At 46.2% G+C, this 27,767-nt stretch overlaps 1 protein-coding gene across 1 annotated transcript in view; it reads right to left on the bottom strand.

The window, feature by feature from the left end:
* Window positions 1-8,805: 8,805 nt before the first annotated feature.
* Window positions 8,806-27,767, bottom strand: part of TMEM35B (transmembrane protein 35B) — a 79,716-nt gene continuing 60,754 nt past the window's right edge. Inside the window, exon 3 of the mRNA XM_082246908.1 lies at window positions 8,806-8,992. Within this exon, the coding sequence (XP_082103034.1) occupies window positions 8,862-8,992 (131 nt within the window). The 3' untranslated portion in view covers window positions 8,806-8,861. The remainder of the gene's footprint in view (window positions 8,993-27,767) is intronic.

Here is a 27,767-nt window from a genome sequence, read left to right as displayed (position 1 = left end):
GAGGGCCGGAACATATAGTTCTGCCCACCTCAAGATACCGGCCACTTCCCGGGCCGCCAAGGCACTCTTTGTGCCCCCTTGATGATTGACATATGCCACAGCCATAGCATTGTCTGATTGTATCTGCACAGGGCATCCCTATAGATAAACCGTCCATGGAGACAGACAAAGTCTGATCGCCCGAATCTCCAGGATGTTGATCGGCAGCCTGAACTGTTTGGGCCGATTACACTCCCAAGACACCTCCCCATACGGACCGACTGGCATCCATGGTGATAACAGTCCAATACAGGGGAAGAAAGGATTTTTCCAGACGAAGGGTAGGGGAGCGGAGCCACCACAGCAGAGACTCCCTCGAACCCCGACTCAACCGGATCAAATTGTCCAAAGACAGTGGATTCTTGTTCCATTTGGACAGAATCTCCCTTTGCAGAGGTCTAGTATGGAACTGCGCAAACGCCTCGAAGATAGAAACTATCAGACCCAGCACTTGCATGCAAGTCCTGAGCGATGACCGATGGTTGGACAACAGGAGCCGAACCGCATCCTGTAGCTTCAGAGGTTTTGCCTGAGGAGGAAACACCCGGACGGACGCTGAGTCCAGCGTCAGACCCAAGCAGTCCAGCTTAATGGACGGAGTCAGTGCTGATTTCTGAAAATTTAGCGTCCTGTAGAGTTTGCACAGTAATGTCCAAGTCGGCTTCTAGAGCCGAGGAAGACTCTGCACGCAGAAGCAGAACGTCCAGGTAACCCAGTACCGCGATCCCCTTAGCAAGGCCAGAACTGTGGCCAAAACCTTTGAGAACACCCGAGGAGCTGAGACGAGACCAAAAAGGTAACGCCACAAATTGATAATGCTCCTTGCCCACAGCAAAACGAAGAAAACGCTGATGCTCGACATACCGTATATACTCGAGTATAAGCCGAGTTTTTCAGCATGTTTTTTTATGCTGAAAAAGCCCCCCTCGGCTTATACTCGAGTCACTGTCTTCTTAAAAATGGCGCCGCCCGGCACCGTCGTGTCATCGTCATGCGCCAAATGCCCGGTAATAGCCGAATGTGTAGGGCTTTCCCGAGCATCGGCGCCGCATTTACGGTGACGTATTGGCGCCGGGCGGCGCAATTTTTAAATCAAAGGCGCCTCACCGACAGGTAAGTGAGACTCCTCCGCAGCCCCTGCATTTCCTCATGCAGTGCTGCGGCAGGGTACAGGACATTCTCCTGTACCATGCCCGCAGCACTGCATCTCCTGTGCCATGCCTGTACCTACTGTGCCATGCCTGTACCATCACCTGTGCTATGCCTATACCATCACCTGAGTCATGCCTATACAATCTCCTGTGCCATGCCTGTATCATGACCTGTGCCATGCCTATACCATCATCTGTGCCATGCCTGTACCATGACCTGTGCCATGCCTATACCATGACCTGCGCCATCTCCTGTACCATGCCCGCAGCCCCGGTTTTGTGTCTCGTGGTGGTCCAGTTGGTCCGGTAGCTGCTGCATTTCCCACCCTAGGCTTATACTCAAGTCAATAGGTTTTCCCACTTCTTTGTGGTAAAATTAGGGGCCTCGGCTTATATTCGGGTCGACTTATACTCGAGTATATACGGTATATTGGAATATAAAGGTAAGCGTCCTTGAGATCGATAGAATCCAAAAGATCCTCTTGATGAAGGGAAGCTACGACTGTGCTAATGGACTCCATCTGAAATTTCTGAACCTACACAAAGTGGTTCAGAGCCTTGAGATCCAAGATCGGACGAACCTTGCCTTCCTTCATGGGAACTGCAAACAGATTTGAATAAAATTCTTGGAAACGTTTCGACTTTGGAACTGGCACAATAACTCCTTGTGCTAACAGGTCCTGCACTGCCCCTTAGAGGCCCTGTAGCCGCTCGTGAGACAGGTGCACGTTGGAAAGAAAGAACCTTGCCAGAGGCAAGGAATGAAACTCTATCTTGTAACTGAATCGAATGAACTCGTGGACCCATCTGTCCTGAATGAGTAAGGTGCACGGATCCGGAAAAGGCTAAGACATCCCCCCCACCCCAGATGCGAGTGAGGGCGCCCCTTCAGGTTGGTGAAGGCTTGTCTGCGGAACTAGAAGTGCCCGCTTTGGACTTACCATTTCAGAGTCTCTTGGAGCCTCCCGCAAAGTTACAGGTGCATCTTGAACCCTTTTCCTGCGAACCCGACGGACGAAAGGGCCGCTTGTGACCTGAGAAGAAAGGACCACGTTTACGACTTCGTTCCCTGCCCCTAGCAACCTGCAGATATAATGTACTCTTACCTCCTGTAACACCCTTAATGATCTCTTCCATAGAGGCCCCGAACAAACGGTCACCTACAAAGGGTAGATAAGTCAGCACCTTTTTAAAAGCCTGGTCGGCTAACCAGTACTTCAAGCATATCGTGCGGCCAAGAATCACTGCTGTCACAGATATCCTGCCGGCCAAGGGGGCTGCATCAAAAGATGCATTACAAATGTACTGTAACCCCTGGATCAACTGTTCCGCCAGCTCAGGAGGGTGTGAACTCCCTTCCAGATCCTGCCGTAAAATCTTTGCCCATTCCGTTAAGATCTGAGATACCAAGGTGATGGCAAACATGGGTCTCAAAATTGAACCAGCCACGGTGAAAAGGTAACAGACCAGAGCCTCAGTGCTCTTGTCCACAGGATCCTTAAAGGATGGAGAGTCCTCCACCATCAAAAGTGTGGCCTTATTTAGCCTGGAAACCTGAGAATCCACAGACGGTGGAACCGTAAGTTTCTTTAGGACAGACTCCTCAAAGGGATATATCTCTTAGCGAAATGCTTAGGTATTCTAACCATGCGTTTAAGGGAACCCCACTGACTAGCGACAATCTTGTCACAATAGGCAGGGAACGGGAACACCTTAGACACCTTGGAAGATTTGTGGGTGCCAAACTGCACCAGCGTCGCCGACTCAGCATCCACTGAGTCTTCCAACTTTAAAGTTTCCCACACTGACACAATTAGGGCCTCCACTAGCGCTTTTCATGCACGGCTGCGGTGGAGGACTCATCCTCACTATTAGAGCCCTCAGCATGTGTGGACACAGACCCGGTGGGCTGACTCTCATCCACGGTGGCCAAATCCATCTCAGACTCTGAGAAGGCAGAGGATATAGGTGAAGGCGGGGGGCGCTTTTTGCTAGGCTTCCTTTGCAGGGCCATATCTACTTTGGATACAAGTGACTGCAGGGCTGCCGTCATGGCCGCCAGGGCAGACTCAGACCCAGAGGATCCTGTAGCTTCCAGGAGTGGGTCTACACGGTGGTGATACACGCTCCGAAGGCTCCATTGGCAACAAAGGGTTGAGCTAGGCCACGCTGTGTTTTTTTTTTTTTTTTTTCAGAAAAACAGTGGGACCCTCCCCACGCACCGCTGGAGCACCACAAGAATCGGCACACCCGCGGCGCTGTATATAGCAGAGGAAGGATTGTATACCCGAGACTCACCACCCAAAGCTGGAGAGCGCAAAACAGTCTCAAACACTACAATGGAAAAGGAAGAGGAAGTTCCAACACTGACACTAGAGGCCCACGCAGCACATCACCGCTCTCAGACTACAAGAAAATGGCCACCGTTATTCTCTATGGCAGATATGTCCAACCTGCGGCCCGGAACCGTGGGCAATGCGGCCCACTGCCCACTGACAATTTTATTTTTTTTGCTGGAGAGGAAAAAAGGCGAGTCAGGGGCACAGCCACAGCGGCTTCGAACTAACTGTAGGCAAAGGCTGCCTCAGAGGGGAGAGGGGAAGGGCCGCCGGATTACAGAGCCGGGATCTCCTGCTAACCCGGCGGCCGCTGTCACAGCACATTGGTGACGTCTATCATAGGACCCGGTCCAGGAGGCAGGACTTCGTATGACAGTGGTTGCCGGGTAAGTGGGAGATCCCTGCTCTGTGTAATCCAGTGGCTCTCCTCTCTCTTCATTGCAGACTGCATTGTATGGGCATGCACTGGTGAGGCTACATTGGATGGACACTGATTAGGCTGCATTGCATGGGCATGCACTGGTGAGGCTGCATTGGATGGACAATGATCAGGCTGCATTGGATGGGCATGCACTGGTGAGGCTGCATTGGATGGGCGCTGATCAGGCTACATTGGATGGGCATGCACTTGTGAGGCTGCATTGGACGGGCACTGATTAGGCTGCATTGGATGGGCATGCACTTGTGAGACTGCATTGGATGGGCACTGATCAGGCTGCATTGGATGTGCACGCACTGGTGGAGCTGCATTGGATGGGCACTAATCAGGCTGCATTGGATGGGCATGCACTGGTGAGGCTGCATTAGATGGGCACTGATCAGGCTGCATTGGATGGGCATGCACTGGTGAGGCTGCATTAGATGGGCACTGATCAGGCTGCATTGGATGGGCACGCACTGGTGAAGCTGCATTGGATGGGCACGCACTAGGCTGCAAATGCCGCGCGATCTCCCGGCTGCCGCAGGAGACTTAGGATGTCTGCATTCAGTGACAGAGCCGCTGCTTCCTGTATAGTTCCGGCTTTGTCACAGGCGGAGTGATATGAAATGCACTCCACCTGTGACAGGAGCCATACAGGAAGCAGTAGCTCTGCTCTCTACTGCAGCCGCTGCTTCCTCCATCAGTACCCACCAGCAGTCACCGCCAGCAATCTGCAAAATAAGTAGAAAAGGTACGTGCATTAGCGGGTGTAAATTGTTGCAATATGTTTTTTAATAACAAGTTGTGTTTTGTCATAATATGTCATGTCCTTGTTGAATATGAATAAGGACATGACATTTTCTGGCTGCCTAAGCCATATGTGCTAGGGGTGCAACTAGCCCTCAGCGCATAATTGTAAATATCCCAGCATGTGCAGTGTTTCTGGTCCCTACCACCATGACCACTTCAAATCACTGAAGTGGTCATGGTGGTTAGAGTGTTCCTTTAATATCTCTCAGAAGACAAACATCTGTTTACTGATTCCATTTCATTTTAACATCCTCTAGATGTGTTAAATTAGTGCGGGGGGGGGGGGGGGCGACAGGGCGCGGCGGCATTTTATTACTTATATACCTTTACTCTCTACACTCAATGTGGCCCAGAGAAGCCAAAAGGTTGGACACCCATGCTCTATGGGGAAACCAAAAACATGGACCCCAGGGAAAAAGACACCAGAGGGGGACCCCCCAGGGACCCCACCCCCGAAGCACCCAGGTATGGGCACCCACTGTCGGCCCCCGCTCACCACACTCTGGCCCAACACCAGACAAGCCCCCCTACCCAAATGCATCCGTGCCCCCAATGAGGGGCTAAGGGGGGGGGGACAGGGGGCAGGTGAGGGCAACCTACGCAGGAGGAACCCCGCTGTGGAGAGTGGGGAAAAAAACAACATGAGGGGGAGGACACAGGGGGGGGGGCTACCGTCCCTAGGGGGGGCCCGCAACCACCCCAGTAATTCGGTAAGAAAGTAGGGGGGGGCAAACCATGGCACCAGGCGGGCACTATTTCCAGGAGCCCACCGCACCATCTTGGAATGGGGGTGCTGCGGCCTGAGGTGCGCTGTGACTCTGATCGTGACCAGGGCTATGCCACCTCGCAAGGTGTTTCACTCACCGTCCAGCCCCCGTCCAGTGGGGCTATGTCGCAGCCAACCTAGCGAGGGACTAATAATTAGGTCACACTCGCAGGCCAGACTGAGAAGACCATAAAGGTCTAGAATATCCAGTGCATCGTCCAGTCCGGCTGTTGACTGTAGTTCACACAGGAACAAGTTGATTGTAGTTCACACAGTAACAAAAATAATAAAAAAAATGTAAAAAATTAAATTGAAAAAAAGAAAGTGCCAGGACTGCAGACCCCGGCAGAGAGCTAGGTTCTTACTTCTGACTAGGCAGAAAAAAAACTGATGTCCTATAGCAGGAAGTGATGGTATATCCTCTGGGACTGCCTCAGGGGCATAACCAAAAAAGTTTCTGCCTAGTCCTACTCCTAGAGAGAGCAGCATAAAGCCCAATGGTTTAGAAGACATGGAGCTGTGTCAGTGAACCAAAGCATTTTTTTTTCAGAATTGTCACTTTGTTTATAGAGCAAAAAAAAAAAAAGCAGGGGTGATCAAATACCACCAAAAGAAAGCTCCATTTGTGGGGGAAAAAAAGGACATCAATTTTATTTGGGTACACAACTGCGTAATTGTTAAAGCAACGCATGCCGTATTGCAAAAAATGGCCTGGTCATTAAGGGGGTCTGAGTAAAAAATTGCTGATCTACTGGGATTTTCACGCACAACCATCTCTAGGGCTTACAGAGAATGGTCCAAAAAACAGAAAATATTGAGTGAGCGGCAGTTGTGTGGATGAAAATGCCTTGTTGATGTCAGAGGAGAATGGGCAGACTGGCTCGAGATGATAGAAAGGCAACAGTAACTCAAATAACCACTCGTTACAACCAAGGTATGCAGAATATCATCTCTGAATGCCCAACACATCGAAACTTGATGCAGATGGGCTACAGCAGCAGAAGACCACACCAGGTGCCACTCCTGTCCACTAAGAACAGGAAACGGAGGCTACAATTTGCACAGGCTGGCCAAACTTGGACGACAGAAGATTGGAAAAATGTTGCTGGGTCTGAGGAGTCTTTTTCAGCTGTGACATTCAGACAGTAGGGTCAGATGTTGACGTAAACAACATGGATCCATCCTGCCTTCTATCAACAGTTCAGGTTGGTGGTGTAATGGTATGGGGGATATTTACTTACATTTTCTTTCACTTTGGGCCCCTTCGTACCAATTAAGCATCGTTTAAACACCACGGCCTACATGAGTATTGTTGCTGACCATGTCCATCTCTTTAGGACTACAGTGTACCCATCTTCTGATGGCTCCTTCCAGCAGGATAATGCACCATGTCACAAAGCTCAAATTATCTCACCACTTTCTTGAACATGACAGTGAGTTCACCGTACTTCAATGGTCTCCAGTCACCAGATCTCAATCCGATAGAGCATCTTTGGGATGTGGTGGAACGGAAGAATTGTATCATGGATGTGCAGCAGACAAATCTGCAGCAAATCTCTGAGGAATATTTCCAGCACCTTGTTGAATCTATGCCATGAAGAATTAGGGCAGTTCTGAAGGCAAAAGGGGGGTCCAACACAGGTACCAGCAAAGTGTAGCCAATAAAGTGGCCGGTGAATGTATTTTTATGCATTTATACAGCTGACAAGTACCTGAATCAATCACGATATCTGTATTCTGTTATCCCTTCTACATGAGGACTCAGACTGACACCGAGATTGGTTGCATCTGTAGCCAGTCAGGCCCTGCTGCATCACACAGTGCTGTTCATTTCACACTAATCCATGTGAGAAGAGGAGATTGTTGTTGCTCCTTCACTGCCAGTTACAGGCTAGGGTTGGGTCCTAGACCAAGCTACAATATTCAAATGCAGTGTAATCTGCAAAGCAGGTGCAGGGACAGCAGGACCTGGCTATGGTGCCTGACAAACTACAACTGAACAAAATTACAAACCTTTTTCCAGGTAAAATGGTTGAAGTATGCATTTCAACTGGGTGTTAAGAGGTTTGCCTGCCTTTCCCTTCAACTTCCACATTCTACCCTTATATTCCCTCCTCAATCCACTCTCTACTTTTTCCTCTTCCTTTCTCGCCCTTCCCCCCCCCCCCCCCTCTCATTCATACACTTTACTCGATATTAGCATCTTCTACTGCTCACTTTATTTTACTTAAGTTAACTTAATGGAACCAGTTTTGACATTATGACTTCGATGGTCACGTGGTACTGGTCGAGGTCTTCTCTATTCCTTTCATTCAGACCGAGGACTTATATAGTTTCCTTGTTTTGCATTTTGCCATCTTCATCGCTAAATGTAATTTATTTGAATTTGCTATTTTTGTTACCTTGTTCTTGAATGGTTTACACTACAAAACTGTTTTTCATTGTACCACTTGAAAATGTGCCTGTTCAACATTTATTCGTCCCTCTCTCCTAGAGGTACTGAAATGCTTTTGTTTTGTACTATTTTTGCTTTTCACTCAATAAAACCTAACTGTTTAAAAAAAAAAAAAAAAAAAAAAAGAGGTTTGCCTGAAGTTTGGCTTCACACTACAGGTTATAAATAGCAGTAGGTGGTTGCTAAGCACGTACATAGCTTCATAAAACATCACAAAAATGTATCACAAAAAAAAAAAAAAAAAAGAAGAGGTACAAAAGTAGACTTTGTTCAAAAATATGGTTTTATTATCAGATTGATACCTGTCCATAACATAAAACAGACAGCAATTTTAGTTTAAACCCAGTGTAAAATCCTAGGAAAAGTTGTATTACTGATATCCATGAACTCCAAATATTGACAAATAGTAGATCAACAGTGGGTGGATAAAACACTTTTGTGGAGACAATAAGAGAGTAATTCACTGTAGAAATAAAAGAAGACCTGTCAGGAAATAACCGGGGTGCTGCAAATGCTGAATTTTTGAGTGTGCATACTTCAAGGCCATCATATCCTTTTTTTTTTTTTTGTTTACTATTTAGTGAACCACGGACCTTAAAAACAAGCAGACACTGGAAATCCAGGACTTCTTGTATCCCCATCGGTGTTTCATTTGGTGACTGAAGACTCAACAAATAGCAAAAAAAGATGAAGATGAAAGCCTGAAAGCCTAGAGCTTGCAAAAAAAAACACAACAATACCAGCTTTCAAATTTCCACCCTGACAGATTCCTTTTAAGTATCTTAACAGCACTCACAATGTTATCATGATGTTTATACTAAAAAAAAAAAAAATATACATAGATTGGTCCCATGGGGGACAGATTGACTTCCAAGTCTTTTTATGCAGACTTCGACTTGGATCTCTTGCCCTGCCCACGAATGTTCAGCAACAAGAGAAGCCCCAGGCAGACCGCAGCTGGAGTACACATGGCAATTGGTTCCTTAAGTACTGTAAGGGTGTAGATGGCACCTGGAATGAAAATAAAAAAGATCACACATTAGTATTAAGACACCTGCATAGGAAAGTGTGTGTTTGTGAGGGGATATAAAGAAGTATGAAAGAAAGGCAGGACAGTAAGCATAGTAGCTATTTAACAAAATTGGCTGCTCTTAAAATCCATGTCATTGGTCAACACATTGTATATACAATTGTGTATGTCCTTGTTTAAAGTGTTCTTTAGAAATCATCCACTTGTTTCAATATTTTTTTAAAAAATTTGAAAAATGCTGGTACCTATTTTATCTGTGTCAAATTCCTAATAGAAAATCTGCAGAAGATTAAACCTACCAGGCAGCTTAGAAATGTCCTAAAACAAATTTCACCCAACACCGTGTCATACAGTCACCTTTAAATACCTCTCTTTTTTTAACTGACACTTAACATTCCGGATTGGCATGTTAGAAGGCAAACCTTTCAATGAAACCCAAGAACAAAAATTGTATATATTGCATCTTACAGTCCTTTGTTAAGTGTTCTTGCCTATGGCAAATACACTCACTATTCTTTTGCATATATATTATTCTTATTATAGTGAAAGCCTATGGGAAAATTTGGCACCCTAACTCCTCCCGCAATTTTTACACTACATAAACAATATACAAAAATGAGCGAATCGTTCCCGATCACGTTGCTATTACTTTTTGGAAGGTTTCGCTGAATGGTTTGCGAAATTTAGTCGTTTTTGTGGCAACATTTGCCAAAATTTTCCCCATAGGAATGAATGGCGGAGTGGCGGCAAAAAAACTTCACACACAATTTCCCAGGAAATTGTACATTTTCTAGTTGAAAATGTTCTTAGCTTGGAAAAAGAAACCTAATGTAGACACCGTATCAAATCCGAAAATGCCCACCAGAAATTACAGCAAGTTGAATGCCCTTTCTCACTAAGACCTAAAGCTTTAAAATAATATCAGGCCATAACTGTTAGCAGGCAATCTACAAAATACAATTACATTAGTAGTACTCTAGTTTACGATAGGTCTAGAAAGACTCAAACACTATATGGTCTACCAATTATCTTATTGTTAAAATTAGATTTGCTTTAAAAAGTAATATTTCAGTTACAGATAGAGTTTAATTGGTTGAATAACCTGCTGTCCTTGGTACATATTTGAGAATGTGCCCACACAATTTTCTTGCCATAGTTTAGGTCTCATGTCACACAAGCAAATTTATAGCAGAAATGTGTAGTAGCTACAAATTTCAAAGCTCACGTTCTCTGACTGGCTACAGAGCTGCTTCTGTAGCTGTCTACAGCTATCTAGGCAGCTGTGAATCATGGGTGTGCCATTATCAGCAACTGCAAGGCATACCATGAGTAGCTACTAAAGCCTAGTAATTCTGCAGCTAGCTCCAAAGGACACAATAAATCAGTCACTCCATGAGTAATCTAAAAACTGCTGGAGTAATAAAAGTCATTTTGTAGCTGCTTCAAAATTAACCACTTGACCTCCAGATGATTTTTTTTTTCAAATTCTTTATTTTAGGAAACATAAACAAAGTATAAAGTGCAGTGAAACACAGGCAAATAAAAGTAAAACAGGGTAACCGACAAGATCACCAGAAAGTGCAAGAGACAGTCTCAACATCATGGTAAACAAGAAAAACATTGTGCATGCATGCATTTCACACATTAAAAGTATGACCGAAATCTGGGTGGCCTTCTGAACAACAGATCAGGTGACAACTAAGGTCAGCCCGGTATACGGGTACGCTAAAGCAAAGCAGGGAACACATGCGTGGCCGAAGGCCATTCGGTCAATATAATAACGGTGGCTTAAGGGGGGGGTAAAAGAGCACAGAACGGATAGAAGGGGAAAGGGGGGTCATGGAAAGGAAAAGAGGGTAGGCGTATAGAAAACGCCAAGTGTGGAGATAGCAAGTAAGCCAGTAAGGAAAGGTATGTAGAGAAGAAAAAGGAAAAAGGGGGGGTTGACAAAAAGAGGGGTGTGTGTGAAAGTACATCCCGCACGGGTGACCCCGGCGCCGAGCAGGTCTACTACTGCAGGGGGGATTCACTCAAAGCCCAGCCTACATCAGAAAGTATAAACGCATTCCAGCAAGCCCACATTTTAGTGTATTGCGCTTTTCTACCACGTGCGGTGAGCACCAAGTCCTCCAGATCATGAATCCATTTCACCCTCCGTAACCAGAGGGAAACCGTCGGGGGGGTCGAGCTATTCCAGCATAGACTTATGCATGATTTTGCCGCATCCAGAAGGTATCGCAACACAGAGCGTTTATATCATTTCGGGTCCATGCCCGAGCAATGGAGCAAGAAGAATGCCAGGTCGTCAGGGATGGCTCTTTCCGTCATCAATTGGGAGATGCGGCGAACCTCAGTCCAAAAGTCTTGTAGGATAGGACAGCTCCAGAAAATATGGGAAATAGTCCCCTTATCCAACTGACACCGCCAACACCTATCAGATGCTTCCGAGAAGATACGGCTGAGCCTAGCAGGGGAGTAGTACCAATGGGTAAGAATTTTGTAGTTGGACTCTTGGATGCGCGTGCAAATGGAAGATTTCAGGGAAAATCGGACTATGTTGCGTCTTTGGGAATCAGAGAAAATCCGATTGAGCTCCCCCTCCCACTTGAGGATACCCGGCAGGACAAAGTCCTCTGACCTCCAGATGATTTACCCCCTCCATGACCAGGCCATTTTTTGCAATGTGGCACTGCATTACTTTAACTGACAATTGCATGGTCGTGCAACGCTGTACCCAAATACCACAAACAGAGTTTCTTTTGGTGGTATTTTGATCACATCTGAGGCTTTTATTTTTTTGCGCTATAAAACAAAAAAAGGCCGACAATTTTGAAAAAAAATATATATATTTTTTACTTTCTGCTAAAAAAACATCCAGTAAAAAAAAAAAAAATGGACATCAGTACTCACAGATCAACTAAGTGTCCTAATTTTAAAAGTCAGCAGATACAGTATGTGTAGCTGCTGACTTTTAATTTTTAGGGGGGGGGGGGGGCAGAAATTGTTCAAATACCCAAATCACATGTTCCAAATGGTGACAGAAATGCACGGTGAAGTTGTAAATGCCTAAAAAGCTAAAAAAAGTTAGTTGTATAATCTCTCCCAGTGTTTAAATGACCCTGTTTTAATGACCCTGGATGCCAAATGGAAGGGTCTGAAATCATCAGGAATTTCAAGTTGAGTCTTTCACGAGCTACAACAAGAATACCCTGGCCCGAAGACATTCTCTAGTGATGAAACACGTTGGGCGGAATCTGAGTACCTGACACCATCACACTTTCTGGCAAAAAAACACTTGACTGATTCATGCTGTGTTTTGTTTTTTGTTTTCATGCAAGTACCCAACTGGTGCCTTCTATAATACAGCTGTATGTCAGCAATGCCCTAGGAGTCTGTCCTTTTCCTCTCTTATGATGTTTTGAGGATTTGGGATGCATGCCTGAGGGGGGGGGGGTCATCTAAACGTTACCCTGGATAGGCCTCATGTTTACGACCTTTATAAGAGGCCTGATATCTCTGGTAAGAGGCTGTGTACAGTGATCAAGTGTGATAGCCAATCAGCACTTCACCCGTGGGTGGACTTTTTCTATTGCAGAGGTTTTTTATGGATACTAGATTAGTAAATTTGTTTGCAATTGTGGGATATTATTTTATATGCATGATCTAATATACCCAAGCCCGATCCCTGTGGGGATGGATCCCCAAAGCCAACAAACTGCAACATCTCCCAGCTTAAGACAAAATGCAGACACAAAACATACACAAGCGTGTCTTTATACACTGCTTGTAAATATTAACATTGAAAAAGAAAAAACTAAGCCTTAACCAATTGTCGACCCACTCAAAGTACTTTTACGGCGAGTGGGTGGTAGCTGCAGGCACGATGATGTACTGGTACAGTGAACATGTGGACTGGTACACCCCCTGGGGCTCAGCACCCGGCCGCTGTGAGCCAGGGTATCATGTGAATGCTATAATTGGTCAGAACGATCACATAATTACAATGTAAACAATACAGCCAGTCATGATAGTATGTAAAAAAAAAACATAAAAATAAATTTTATTTCTACTTTCCAAAAATTTGTCATTTGGTAGGTATTTGTACTGTCCTGGCAATTTAGGGCCTTAAGACATGAGGTAGGCAGTCAGTACATTAGGACTGATTAATTTTCAAATACACACACACACACATACATATATTAGTTTGTAGACTAACTTTCACACACTAAATAATATACACCAATTTGGATTATAATTACCAGTTTAGCAGAATAAATTTTGGCCTAAATTAATCAAGAAAGATTTGTTTGCAAAATTTTATAATATTCCTTTCAAAATTTTTTTTTTTTTTTTTTTTTGTTTATACAGCGGAAAAAAAAAAAACGAAAAAAACCCAGTGGTGATTAAATACCACAAAAAGAAGAGCTTAATAGCAACACATGCCCTGATCATGAAAGGGGTAAAATTTTCTGGTGGTTTAAGTGATTAAAAACATAATAACCTTTTAATTGCCAGTCAAATTTTTTTCAATGTTAATATTTACTAGCGGTGGATAAAGACACTCTTGTGGATATTTCGTGCCCTGCCTTCTGCCAGGGGATGCTGCATTTTGTTAGCTTTGAGGATCCATCACCATAGAGATCAGAAGTGGGTATTACAGAGCAGCATTTCCAGTGTCAGACATCCCCCTTGATAAAGTAGCTGATGACAAAACGTGTAGGGGTGGAGCATGAGGCTAGCAGCAGTTCCGGATTGTGTCCATGCAGTAAGTGTAGCTGGGAGAGTGGCGAAGGTTTGAGCAGCCGGTATAGATCACTCCCACCCTTTCCCGAGCCTGCATGAGACTTCAAGTGTTTGTAATATGTCTGCTAATAATTAATCAAATGTGAGTATATTTTAGTGGTATTCAATAAAATTATGTGGATGGTATTACACTATGCAAGTTTTTTCTGGTATCTTTATGTCAATCTGGGTAAACACCATCTTTACTGGGCTTATATAAGAGCTGTGTCTGCCTAATCTATCATACCATAGGCATGCACCTCTGATAAGTGCATTTCCTGTGTGGTGAATGGCAGACTTTTAGAGGATTGTAAATACTAGAAGATTCACGTAGTGGCAGAACTTTTCGGACAATACACCCCCAGGTTCTTATGGGCCAGTTCAGTGCAATGAAAAGCAGACAAGGCGTCCATTAGCCTGAACTGAGACCAGAGATTTATCAAGGTATGCAAGGGCAGTGCTAGAGGATCCTTAGTCCAGGCTGCAAATAGGGGTAGTTTGTTCTTGAATCTGGAGGCTAGGATTTCTACATTCTGAGTCCCCCACTTCTGATATATCAGATTGAAAATGTCTAGGTGAAGGGCAGAATCTGTAGAGGTATTCCATTTTCTAGTTGTTCACTTAAAAAATGTGGACTGCACAGGTAGTTAGACAGTGAGATTCTTGTCCATGAGATTATCTGGTTTGCTTACTTCATGGTTGCAGGATTCCTGGTGCCTCCTTGATAAATTATGTACATTGCACCCTGATTAGGTGTCCTCACAGTATGAGGGTCAAGTATTGCAGAGCTATCCAAACTGGTCCGAGCTTGGCTTACCAGGAGTTTGATGGGGAGCTTGGCTTACACAGGTGACCATATTCCCTGGACCGCAATGGACCGGACACTCCTTCCCAGCTTAAAAGACTAGCATTTGCTATCAATCTTCAGTGATAAGGAAAGAAAGACCCTATTGCTAAAGCTGGGATGGAGATCCACCATGTTAAGGAATTCCTTGTTTGGCTGGACAGCCACATGAGAAGGACAAGAGAAGGATAATGCTAGTTCCAAATCAACAAGATGTTGTGTTGGAGAAGTCTTGAATGAAATTGGGCAAACGTTACAGACTTGAAGTATTCCAGGCGAAGAGAAGCCTGGAGCATCTGAATTGTCCTGTGGACATTTGTCGACTGCTGGAAGGGAGAGGAGTCCTAAAAGAGAAGGTTCGGGACACCCTGAGTTCTAAGAAGGGCAAGAAGATATTCTAAGAATTCTGTGAATATTCTGGGAGAAGGAGGTAGGCCAAGCGGCAGTGCAACACAATGCAAGTGATAGTCTGCCACTGCAAAGTGCAGAGAGTGCTGAGGAAATGGATAGATGGCAATTTGCAGATTTTGCAATTTAAAGGCATTTGTTAACCACTTAAGCCCCGGAAGATTTTACCCCCTTCCTGACCAGGGCCTATTTTGCAATTCGGCACTGCGTGATTTTAACAGACAATTGCGCGGTCGTGCGACGCTGTAGCTAAACTAATTTGACGCCCTTTTTTTCCCACAAACAGAGCTTTCTTTTGGTGGTATTTGATCACCTGTGCGATTTTTTGATCATGCGCTATAAACAAAAAAAGAGCGTCAATTTTGCAAAAACAACAATATTTTTCACATTTTTTTATATGAAATTCCCCCAAAAAAATGTAAAAATCTAAATTTTTTAACATTTTCGGCCAATTTGTTTTATGCTACATATTTTTGGTAAAAAAAAAAAAAAAGCGTATTTTGATTGGTTTGCGCAAAAGTTATTGCGTTTACTAAGGGTAAGATTTTTGTCATTTTTGTTGTTTTTTTTTTTAACACGTATTGGCGGCGATCTGCTATTTTTTTTGCGGGACTGCGACATTGCGGCAGACAGATCGGACCCTTGACTGACATTTTTGACACTTTTGGGGTTACCAGTGACATTACTACAGTAATCAGTGCTATACATATGCACTGTTACTGTAAAATGACACTCGCAGTGAAGGAGTTAACTTTTTTTGAGAGGGAGGGGTTAAGTGTGTCCCTAGGGGCATACTTCTAACTGTGATTGGCTGTGGCTTGAGGTGTAGGAACAGTGATCAACGGTCCTACATAGTAGAACCGTATGATCACTATTCTTACACAGGGGAGAATGACAGGCGGCTTGTTTACATTAGCCGCCTGCCTTTCTCCCGCTCTAATGGACGATCGCGAGTGCCCGGCGGACATCGGGTCCGTGACCGAGCGGGAGCGCGCATCCGGGGGCGCGCAATCGCTCCCTAGAGCCTTACAGGCTAGTGACGTACCCATACGTCACTTTGCCTTTGAGGGGCTGACCGCCGCAGTATATGTACTTGCGGCGGTCGGCAAGTGGTTAAGGAGAATTTAAGTTCATAATAGGATAAATACCCTACTTGGGCTTTGGTACAGTAAACAGATTTGAATAAAATAATTTGAACCTGTCTTGTGGGAGCACTAGCAAAACTACTCCCTGGGACAGAAGATGGATATTATTGAGAAGCTTCTTCTGTGTATTGCTATTCTCACATGTTTTGTCTTGAGACATTTGGATGGATTTTACTTTTCACACTTTAAACACAAGATTGGGACAATCATATGCACTTCTAATATGGCTGTTAACTGGATGGTTTTCAGTTTCTGAATATTTGCATGGTTATGAAAATTTAAAAAGGAAGAGTATGATATAGTTTTGTTTTTTGATGCACATTACTCGGATCACTATTAATAGGAAGTGGCAGTAGCCTGTGGTCTGAAGTAACACCTGGTCTTCCACCTGAGACTAAAGCCTAGTACACACACAACGAATATCGGCCGACCGATCGTCCGTCTTTGGTCCAGAGTGGTGTTTTGTTGGTAGGAATGTGCCTAGACTGCACATGAATGTGTTCTACTTCAGAAGTGATGTCATGTGTTGGTTTGCTTTCTTTGTGTTCTTTCTTCTCTGAGCATGCCCAGTCTTGCTCATTAGATTTTTCCCTGTCGAAATCTGTACTGACTGCACGAAAATCGGCCATGTTTTTTATACCCTGCACACCAAAGATTTTATAGCCTGCACACCAGATTTTTTTCGGCCAAAAAGTCGGAGTCGGTTGTCGGGAGCATCAGACTAACAAGCCGAAAATCGGCAGATCGGTCGGACGAAAATTCTCTGCCGATTTTCGACGCGTGTGTACGAGGCTTTAGCTCGAAATGGTTGAGATTTAGAGCCAAATTTAAAAATTTGACATGGTCTTTTACAGTCATGGTCAGAAACATATATACAGGGTGACCCTAGTCTTACAGTGCCTCAGAGTGAGGGAGAAGAGGCTGCTGGGGCCTGTTTTTTAAAATTGAAGGAAACCTGAAGGAACAGGGCATCAGGTAAGTAAAAGTCCTTTTTCTGGGTACTCCACACACTGACAAGCATTTAACACTTGCATTGTATGGATAGGCCCACTCATTAAGTTCATTAGTAACAACATATAGCCATACATAACTAAAATAACAGTCTGGGGAAACGTTTTTCCTAGAGGATAGTCAAAGTGTTGAAAAGCATGAAACACGCAGTCATGAAGGGTTAATACTTTAAAAAAGGTAGATTTAGGGGACTAAATTCCAGTATTCCAAGTACTCAAAATACATGATCTGGTCTCAGTTGCAGCACTTAGTATAGAAAATCTAGGTAAAGATAAAAACAGAAAGGTCATATAAATTTCATGTTTTTAGTCAACCACCTCATCACAAGAGTATCCAGTGGAAACACATACGATAAAAGTATGGCCAGTAAAGAATATCACCAATCCGATGCTGCTACAGCTGGATGACGGTAAAGAACTTGTAAAGCCATTAGCTCTGCAGATTACTATGCTGCTGACTATTCACTGGCTCCCCCTACTGTGATGAATATAAATGAAAAAAGCAAGATATGAAAACTTCTGCAGCAGGAAACATGGAACGTGTTACATATGATGCAATATTTATTATCCAGGTGAAAGCTCACAGGCTGGTTCAGGCCGCAATACTTTAAATTATTTAACTAGCATTCTGAATACTCTGCAGATTTACATTTTTAAGATAACCGTTGGTGTGGATTGAAGAGTAAGCATTATTTGTGCAACCCTGACAACCAAGCAGGGACAAACCACATAAACGCGCTCACATATACATAAAATACAGTTCTTTAGTCCATTCAAAGAACGAATGCAATGCATGTGTTGCAGATGCACCAAGTCTCCTCCTTTCTGTATAAAAAAGGGAATAAATTGCAGCACACTAGCACCTATATTTTTTTGATTTTGGAATAGTTCTGTGTTCATTGACAACTTGTAATCATCAGAAACATCTTAATTGCTTACTAGCGACTATCTGCAAAGTTCATTGGTTTTTCAGTCATTGCGGACAAAGCTAGAAAGGATCTTTTTTTTTTTTTTTTTTTTTGTACATGGGTATACTGTATACTGTTCCAAAGCCTTGCACATGTGGGTTTAGCTTTAATAAGAGCACTGAATCAAGCAAGCTTTTATAAACCCCAAAGGGAAAACTTGCAGTCACTTTAAACATACTGCTACCAGGTTTTCAACAAGTCTGAGTGGAACATGCTAGCAGCCCCTATTAAAAGTGGTGCCCCATTATGATCTGTATTTAAAGCGAACTGCACATCCTCATATACCATTGACTATTTTTCACCCTTATGCTGCTAGTATTAGTAAATAGATAGGAAGGGTTTTTTTTTTTTTTTTACATTTCTTAAGGGCCCTTTCACACGGGCGCTCCGTATGTCCGAAAATCATCCTATTTTTTTGCGGATGATTTACGGACATAATGTATGTCAATGGCATTGCGGATGTCAGCGGATGACCATCCGCTGACATCCGATTTTCTTCCTTTCAGTTCTGTTCCGTTTTTTTGGAACGTAACAGAACCCCATTTTTGTTCCGTTGAAAAAACGGAAAGGAAGCAAAATCGGATGTCAGCGGTGTCATCCGCTGACATCCGCAATGCCCATAGACATACATTATGTCCGCATATCATCCGCAAACGGATGGAATGATATGCGGACATACGGAGCGGATGACACAAGTGTCATCCACTCCGTGAAAAAAAGCACTGGAGCGGATCGCAATGCGGTCCGCTCCGTGTGAAAGAGCCCTAAGTTACTTCCTGGTTTTCAGGGCTAGGCGAATGATGTCTTACATCCCAGGAGTCTTCAGGAGGGGCACTGGCTATTGCACAAAACAAATGTACTAATAAAGCCAAACAACGTAGTAGAGCTGACCTGCCACTGTAACTGTGCGGCAGCTGGTCGACAAGTGGTCAAAAAATAAAAAAACTTCTACAGTCTTTAAAATTGGATTTTTGGCTTACCGTAAAATCCTTTTCTCTGAAGTTCATTGACGGACAAATCAGTAGGGTTATGCTGCCCCCTACAGGAGTAGGACAGTAGGCAGAAAAAAAGTTCTGGATATGGCCTATGGGCAGTCCCGGGGGTATACCCTCTCTCCCTGCTATAGGATGTCAGTTTTGTATCAAAGCAGCAACAGAAAACAATAATACCAACCCAACTCAAATACAGGGGCGGGTACTGTGTCCATTAATGAACTTCAGAGAAAAGGATTTTACGGTAAGACAAAAGTCCGATTTTCTCTATCGTTCATTGACGGACGCAGTCTCTGATCTTCATATCAGTAGGGACGTCCCAAAGCAGTGCCATAAAAATGAGGGGTGGGAACAGCAGAAAAATATTTCCCCAAGGCTAAACCATAGCCAACCAGGCAACATAGGACTCATCAGAACAAGATGAGACCCACCTGAAAAAACACTAAACACCCTCAAGGGAGACTAAAACACCCTTAAATGGCAGCCTGCAAAACTTTGCGGCCAAAAGAGGCACATCCACCTTGTAAAACTTTGTGAAAGTGTGAACAGACGACCAGGTCCAAATGGTCCAACTGATCCGCAAAGGCAGGGAGGAGCCGTTTCACGGCGTAGCAACTTAGCCCATTCAGTCAATGTTTGCGAGACAAGGGCAACCGTAAACACGGGTCTTAGTGCAGACACTGCCAGGGAGTACATATTGCGGGCCACAGACTCCGCCTTTCTATCGGCCTGGATCCTTAAAGGACGGGGAATCCTCCACTGGGATCATGGTAGCTTTATTCAGTCTTGAGACCGGAGGGCCCACCGTAGGTGGCACAGTCCACTTTTTTATAAGGGACTCCTCAAGGGGGTAGCGTCTAGCAATCCGCTTAGGCACCCCAGGGGAACGCTTTGGGCGCTCCTGTTCTTTTTTGAGCAGGTTATCAAAATACGCGGGAAAGGGAATAACATTTGCCGCTCTGGGTGGCTTGAGAGTGCCAAACAGTAACCCTGCGCCTCATTCGCAGTCGCAGATGCGTCCTCCATTTTTAGGGTCTCACACACACATACAACCAGTGCGCCCATCAGCGCCTTTTCTTTCACGGTGGCGGAGGTAGAGATGTCATCCTCACTATCAGAGGAGACAAGGCGCAAGGTAGTAGACCCATGTCTGCGGTGGCTGAATCAGATTCAGAATCTGACACATTAGATGAGGCAGCGGTAGGCAGAGGGCATTTTTTGGCACCTCGCCCTTTAAAGGCCACCTCCACTCGGGACACAAAGAATTCCGGGACTGCCAAAAGTGCATCTATGGATAGCTGGGATCTGGAGGGCCCTGCGGCCTCCTTGAGGGGGTCAGGTGGGGACACATGTTCCTTGTTGCACCAGGGGAACCCGTCAGCAAAAAGTTTTTAAGAACGTCCCATCGCGCTACAGCGCCCCCAAGAGGTCAGGCAGAGTGAACTGAAGACCCCCAGCAGAAAGAGAGAGAGCCCAGACTCACCACCCTGCACCAAAGATGCACCAGGAAGGCCCAGAACATCTGCACAGCACGTGTCTGCAGCGATCTTGGTCATCAGAGAAAGATCTGAGTACTAGGGTACAGGGAGGGGCTCCACCACCATAGAAAACGCCTCTAGGGACTCCCAGAACATGGTTGCCAGTTATTTTCAATAGAAATCCACCGCAAAATGCCCACAAAATCTTGCAGAGCACATGGGCTAAAAGAAAATGGCGGCCCTAAAGGGGACCCCCCCAGCCTTCTGGACAGGTAAACCCCCCCCCCACGTAATCGTACATCCGTTGCCGGCGGCGCACCCCCCCCCCCCCCCCGCCCCAACCGTCGGCCTGAAGCTCGGTCCCAGCCCCCGGGAGTAGTTACAAACGTCCCATCGCCCCAGTAGTGGGGGGGGGAGGTAGGTGGGGGGGCGCGTGACAGGACCGAGGGGAATCCGGGGTTGTGAGGGTCCAACCGTCCTAGGGAGGGGCCCGCATCCACCCTAAAATCCGCCAGGGGAAGAGGGGGGGGGAACATTTACTAACCATAACGGGAACAGGCGGGCGCCATCTCCTGACAGAACCCCGCTCCGCCGAAGTGGGGCGGGGGCTGTCGGCAAATAGGAACGCTGCGACTCGGGCCTAGACCCGGTTGTATGCGACCTGGCGAGACGGTTAACTCACAGGGCCAGTCCCTGTCTGATGGGACTATGCAGTGGCCGACCTAGCACAGAGCTCGGGTCTGAGCGCGTGCACGCTGGCCGGCTGGGGTGACCACTGGATCTATATATACAGCCGATCGCCCAGATCCGGCTTAGTTGCTTGTAGATCTCACAGGAAAAAAATCCGGAGAAAAAGTGAACTAGAAAAAACTATCTAGAGAAAAACTTGCCAGGACCAGACATCCCAGCAAGGAACTAGGTCCTTACTCATGACTAGGTAGATTAAAACTGACATCCTATAGTAGCCCTGGCTGGATGAAAGTGTCAATGTAAATTATCTACTTGTGTACAATAGTTGTATAACATTATTAGCCGATGACTTAAATTCCTCAAGAGGTAGTTGAAATAGCGATATCTGGTGCTTCACATGACGACGCCTTGTAGTACGTTCCCTATTGCCAATGTATCCCTCCTTACCCGCTACCTACATCTTCCGCCCCTTGGTTCCCCCCCCTCTCACCCCCCCACCTTACCTCTCTTCCCTCTTCCTTCCCCTCCCCCCTCCACCCCGCTATCCCTACCCTTTTCCCCTTTCTGAATCCTCGACCTCCTATCCTGCCTTTCTCTCCCTCCCCCTAAAGTATGTTAAATGGTATCACGTATACTAGCACGTTTCTATCCTTTTACAACCATTGTTGTTTCACAAGGAGTTCCTCACTAATTGATCAGATTGTATTGTGACCTATCACATTGTAACATGTATTGTGACCGATCATACATTGTAACTATGTATATGGTCTCATGGTACTGGTTAATTTGTTGATTTTGTTGTACAGAGTTGAACTTCAATAAAATGTTCTTAAAAAAAAAAAAAACTGACATCCTATAGCAGGGAGAGAGGGTATACCCCCTGGGACTACCTATAGGCGTAGCCAGAACACTTTTTCTGCCTATTGTCCTACTCCTGTAGGGGGCAGAATAACATCACTGATATGAAGATCAGAGACTGCGTCCGTCAATGAACGATGGAGAAATGTGTAATCATGGATTTGCAAGTCATCAATATTATGTTTCTATCTATATATCTGATTGCGGTCGCACATTGTATTTTTTAAAACGTTTCAATAAAAATGTATTGATAGAGAAAATGTGTATTCATGGAAAAACTAAATTTTTGTAAAATCTTACCGTAAAATTCCTTTCTCTGAGTCCTCTGACAGTCGCCACCCACTCATACATTCTTCACCAATGGGTATTGACCTCTTATCCATAGGAGCAAGCTAGGCATAAGACTTGTTAGAAACAAAGCAATTTACATAGACACACCTGTAGGGTGCTGTCCCACTGGTCCAATACCCCCCTGCTATCAGCATTCCCAACTCAGTTTGGTAGCAAGCAGTTTAAGTCCAAATGAACCCCGAAAGAGAAAAGGAATTTTACGGTAAGATTTTACAAAAATTCAGTTTTCTCTTAAGTCCTCTGACAGTCGCCGCCCACTCATACAGTCTTCACCAATGGGATGTCCCAAAGCAGTGTAGACATGAGGGGTGGGAAGCGCAACCGTCACAAAGGCAACGCAGCACCCAGGTCAGAGAAAGGAACCTTATCTGAACAGAAAAGGTAAAAACTCTGGGTAACAGAAAAGCTCAACTGGAGCAAACCACCCAGGAAAGCAAATAAACAAGGGGGAAAACACCCCAACAGACAGAGACCGGCCAATGCCATGGCCCCCTCAAGGCACTGCCGCACACAGAACTTTGCGGCCAAAGGAGGCATCTGCTGATGCCAAAACATCAAGTTTGTAGAATTTGGAAAAAGTGAGCAGAGACGACCAAGTCGCTGCCTTGCACACCTGGGCAGTGGCGTAGCGTGGGTTGTCAGCGCCCGGGGCAAGGCATGTAATTTGCGCCCCCCCCCCACCTGTGGAAGTCCCGCCCCGAGGGACGTAACGCATGCGGAAGGGAGGGAGGAGAGTCTGACGTCACCCGCAGTCAATACACTATACACACAGTATACATACAGTATACACATACACTATACACACAGTATACACACAGTATACACATACACTATACACACAGTATACACACAGTATACACACAGTATACACACAGTATACACATACACTATACACACAGTATACACACAGTATACACATACACTATACACACAGTATACACACAGTATACACACAGTATACACATACACTATACACACAGTATACACATACACTATACACACAGTATACACACAGTATACACATACACTATACACACAGTATACACACAGTATACACATACACTATACACACAGTATACATACAGTATACACATACACTATACACACAGTATACACACAGTATACACATACACTATACACACAGTATACATACAGTATACACATACACTATACACACAGTATACACATACACTATACACACAGTATACACATACACTATACACACAGTATACACATACACTATACACACAGTATACACACAGTATACACATACACTATACACACAGTATACATACAGTATACACATACACTATACACACAATACACACACTATACACACAGTATACATACAGTATACACATACACTATACACACACTATACACACACTATACACACACTATATACACAGTATATACACCAGTATACACATACACTATACATACACTATACACACAGTATACACATACACTATACACACAGTATACACATACACTATACACACAGTATACATACACTATACACACAGTATACACATACACACAGTATATATACAGTATACACAAAGTATACACACAGTATATATACAGTATACACATACACACAGTATATACACAGTATATATAAAGTATACACACACCATCTAAATATCAGCCTCATTGAACACACTGCTGCTGCCCCCATTTCCTGGCATGCTGGTACTTGTAGTGCTCCAGCAGCTCACAGACATTGGATGTGGTAATGTAGAACAGGAGGGGGTGGGCAGGTAATGAGTAGGGAGGTGTAGCAGAGATTGGGGGAGAAGATTAGGGCATGTCCTTCCTCCAGAAGCAGTGCACTGCTCCTCACATGAAATCTATCGATCAGCCTCAGAGACAGGAGGAGCCCTGCAAGAGGAAACACAGCCTCTCCCCTCCCCCCTCCTCAGCAGGGTAAGTACTGACAAGAAAACATTTGGTTTATCTTCCCCAGCTCACCTTATTCTATGAGCCTGCAGCCCGTCCTCTCCTCTCTTCTCCAGCTGTCCACATCTCCTGCTCCGTTATCAAACAAGGCGCGCTGGGGAAGGGGGCGTGTACACTGTGATCCCATAGGCTGAGAAGGCAGTGAAGGGGCGGAGCAGCTATAGACTCTGAATCTTCTCCGTGAAAGGATGTCCGTAACTGAGATTTCAGGGACAGCACAGCCGCCGTGACTGCGCCCCCCTGAACATTGCGCCCGGGGCGGCCCGCACCGGCAGCACCCCCCACGCTACGCCACTGCACCTGGGCCACCAAAGCCTGATGTTGCAAAGCTCATGACGCACTCACCGCTCTGGTAGAGTGCGCCTTGACAGGGAAGGGTGGCACCCGCTCCCTAATAGAATAGGCCTTTACAATCGTCTGCCTGATCCATTTTGAAATGGTTGCCGCAAACGCAGCCATACCCTTCCGAGGTCCCTCTGGAAGGACAAAAAGGGAATCCGACTTTCTGAAGGATTCAGTAGATGACAGGTACACCCTGATTGCATGGACTGCATCCAAGGAATGCAAGGCAAACTCCTTAGGATGCTTAGGATTCGCACACAGCAAAGGCAAGACAATATCCTCATTCAGGTGAAAATCTGAAAGCACCTTAGGAAGGAAAGCTTGGTTAGGTCGCAAGACCACCTTATCCCTATGAACAACCAGGTAAGGGGAGCGGCATGACAGGGCCGCCAACTCTGACACTCTGCGGGCAGATGTGATCACCACCAGGAAGGCAACCTTCTGAGACAGCACAGGCAGAGGAATCTCCCGGATGCTCCCAAAGGGAGGACGTTGCAAAATGGACAGGACCAAATTCAAGTCCCAAGGAGGTAAAGGATCTCTCCTAGGAGGAGCCAAATGACGCACCCCTTGAATAAAGGTGCGTACCAAAGAGTTTGACGCCAAGGGGCGCTGGAAAAGGATTGCCAGTGCAGACAACTGACCCTTAATCGTGGTCAGTGCAAGACGCTGGTCCACACCAGTTTGTAGGAAGGCCAACACCCTTGCCACCGAAAAGGAGCGAGGATGGATGCCCCTGGATTCACACCAGGCAAAATAAGCCTTCCAGGTACGTTAATAGATCTTACCAGACGAGGCCTTCCTAGCCTTAAGCAGGGTAGGAATGACCGCCGACGAGAGACCCCAATCTCTCAGGACCTGGCTTTCAACAGCCATGCCGTTAAAGCCAGCGACCGTAAAGCAGGATGGAAGATCGACCCCTGAGACAGCAGATAACGGGAGCCGCCAGGGAGGCTCGACGACCAGTTGTATGATGTCCACGTACCAAGACCGGCGCGGCCAGTCCGGGGCCACCAGAATCACCGACTTCGGTTCCGAGACCAACCTGCGAAGGAACCTGGACAACAACTGAATCGGGGGAAAGGCATATATCAGACGATACTGATGCCAAGGCACCACCAGCGCATCCGAGGCGTCTGCCAGAGGATCGCGTGTTCTTGCCACAAACCTTCCCACCTTGTTGTTTACCCGGGATGCGAACAGATACACATCTGGGGATCCCCATCTCGCACACAGCATTCAAAACACCTCCGGGTGCAGGGACCATTCCCCCTGGTCCAGGGTCTGGCAGCTCAGATAATCGGCCTGCCAATTCTCCACACCCGGAATGTGAACTGCCGAAATCGCCGGGACATGTGTCTCGGCCCAAGGCAGAATTCTTGGTGATTGATGTAAGCCACCACAGTGGCATTGTCCGTCTGCACCCGTACAGGGCGGCCCCGAAGACGATCCGACCAATGAAGCAGGCACAGCCTGATCGCTCTCAATTCCAAGATGTTTATCGGCAGGGAGGATTCCTCCACTGACCAAGTGCCCTGGGCAGACAGGGTGCCCAGAACGCCACCACAGCCCGACAGGCTGGCATCCGTGGTAATCACCGTCCACAGCAACGGCCGGAAGGACTTCCCCTCCGCTACGGCCGGAGACTGAAGCCACCACAGAAGATCCGGGGATCCCCATCGAGCACACAACATCTGAAACACCTCTGGGTGTAGGGACCATTCCCCTTGGTCCAGGGTCTGGCAGCTCAGATATCAGCCTGCCAATTCTCCACACCCGGAATGTGAACTGCCGAAATCGCCGGGACGTGTGTCTCGGCCAAAGACAGAATCTTGGTCACTTCCTGGGCCGCCCGGGCACTCCTGGTGCCCCCTTGGTGATTGATGTAAGCCATCGCAGTGGCGTTGTCAGCCTGCACCCGCACAGGGCGGCCCCGAAGATGATCCGACCAACGGAGCAAGCACAGTCTGATCACTCGCAGTTCCAAGATGTTTAATCAGCAGGGAGGATTCCTCCCCCGACCAAGTGCCCTGGGCAGACAGAGTGCCCAGAACACCACCCCAGCCCGATAGGCTGGCGTCCGTGGTGATCACCGTCCACAACAACGGCCGGAAGGACTTCCCCTCTGTCATAGCCGGAGACTGGAGCCACCACAGAAGATCCTCTCTGGCTTGGCGACTCAAAGATATCCTCTTTTCCAAGGATTGAGGAAGCCTGTCCCACCTGTCTAGGATCTCCGCTTGGAGAGATTGTGTGTGGAACTGTGCAAACAGTATCGCCTCGAAGGCTGACACCATCAATCCCAGAGACCGCATGCAGGTCCTGAGTGATGAGGATTCGTTGTCCCTGAGGGACCTGACCTCGTTCTGCAGAGTCCGGAGCTTGTCCTCCGGCAGAAAAACTTTTGCTTGGGCGGAATCCAGGACCATCCCCAAGTAAGGGAGGCGAACAGAAGGAGACAGTCGACTTCTGAACGTTGATGGTCCACCCGAACTCCTGGAGCGTCTGAACCGTAGTTGACAGATCGCATAACAGGCTCTGACTGGCACTCGACCTTAACAGGAGATCGTCCAGATATCCCAAGATCGCAACTTCCTGCGCCCGTACCTGGGCTAGAACAGGAGCCAACACTTTGGTAAACACCATTGGAGCCGAAGCGAGACCGAAAGGTAACGCCACAAACTGATAGTGTTCCTCCGCAATAGCGAATCGTAGGTACCTCTGATGACCCTCGAAGATGGGGATGTGTAAATACGCATCCTTGAGGTCGATGGAAGCCAGGAAATCCCCCGGGCTCAGGGAGGCTACCCCTGAACGGAGGGATTCCATGCAGAATTTTTTAACCCGCACAAAGCGGTTCAGAGCTTTCAAGTCCAGAATTGGACGTACCTTGCCCTCCTTTCTGGGCACAGTGAACAGATTTGAG

This window comes from Pelophylax lessonae (genome assembly GCF_965119305.1).
Source record: "Pelophylax lessonae genome assembly, chromosome: 2".
Classification (NCBI taxonomy): Eukaryota; Metazoa; Chordata; class Amphibia; order Anura; family Ranidae; genus Pelophylax; species Pelophylax lessonae.
The sequence above is the reverse complement of the archived record's forward strand: the minus strand, read 5'-3'. Positions and strand labels throughout refer to the sequence as shown.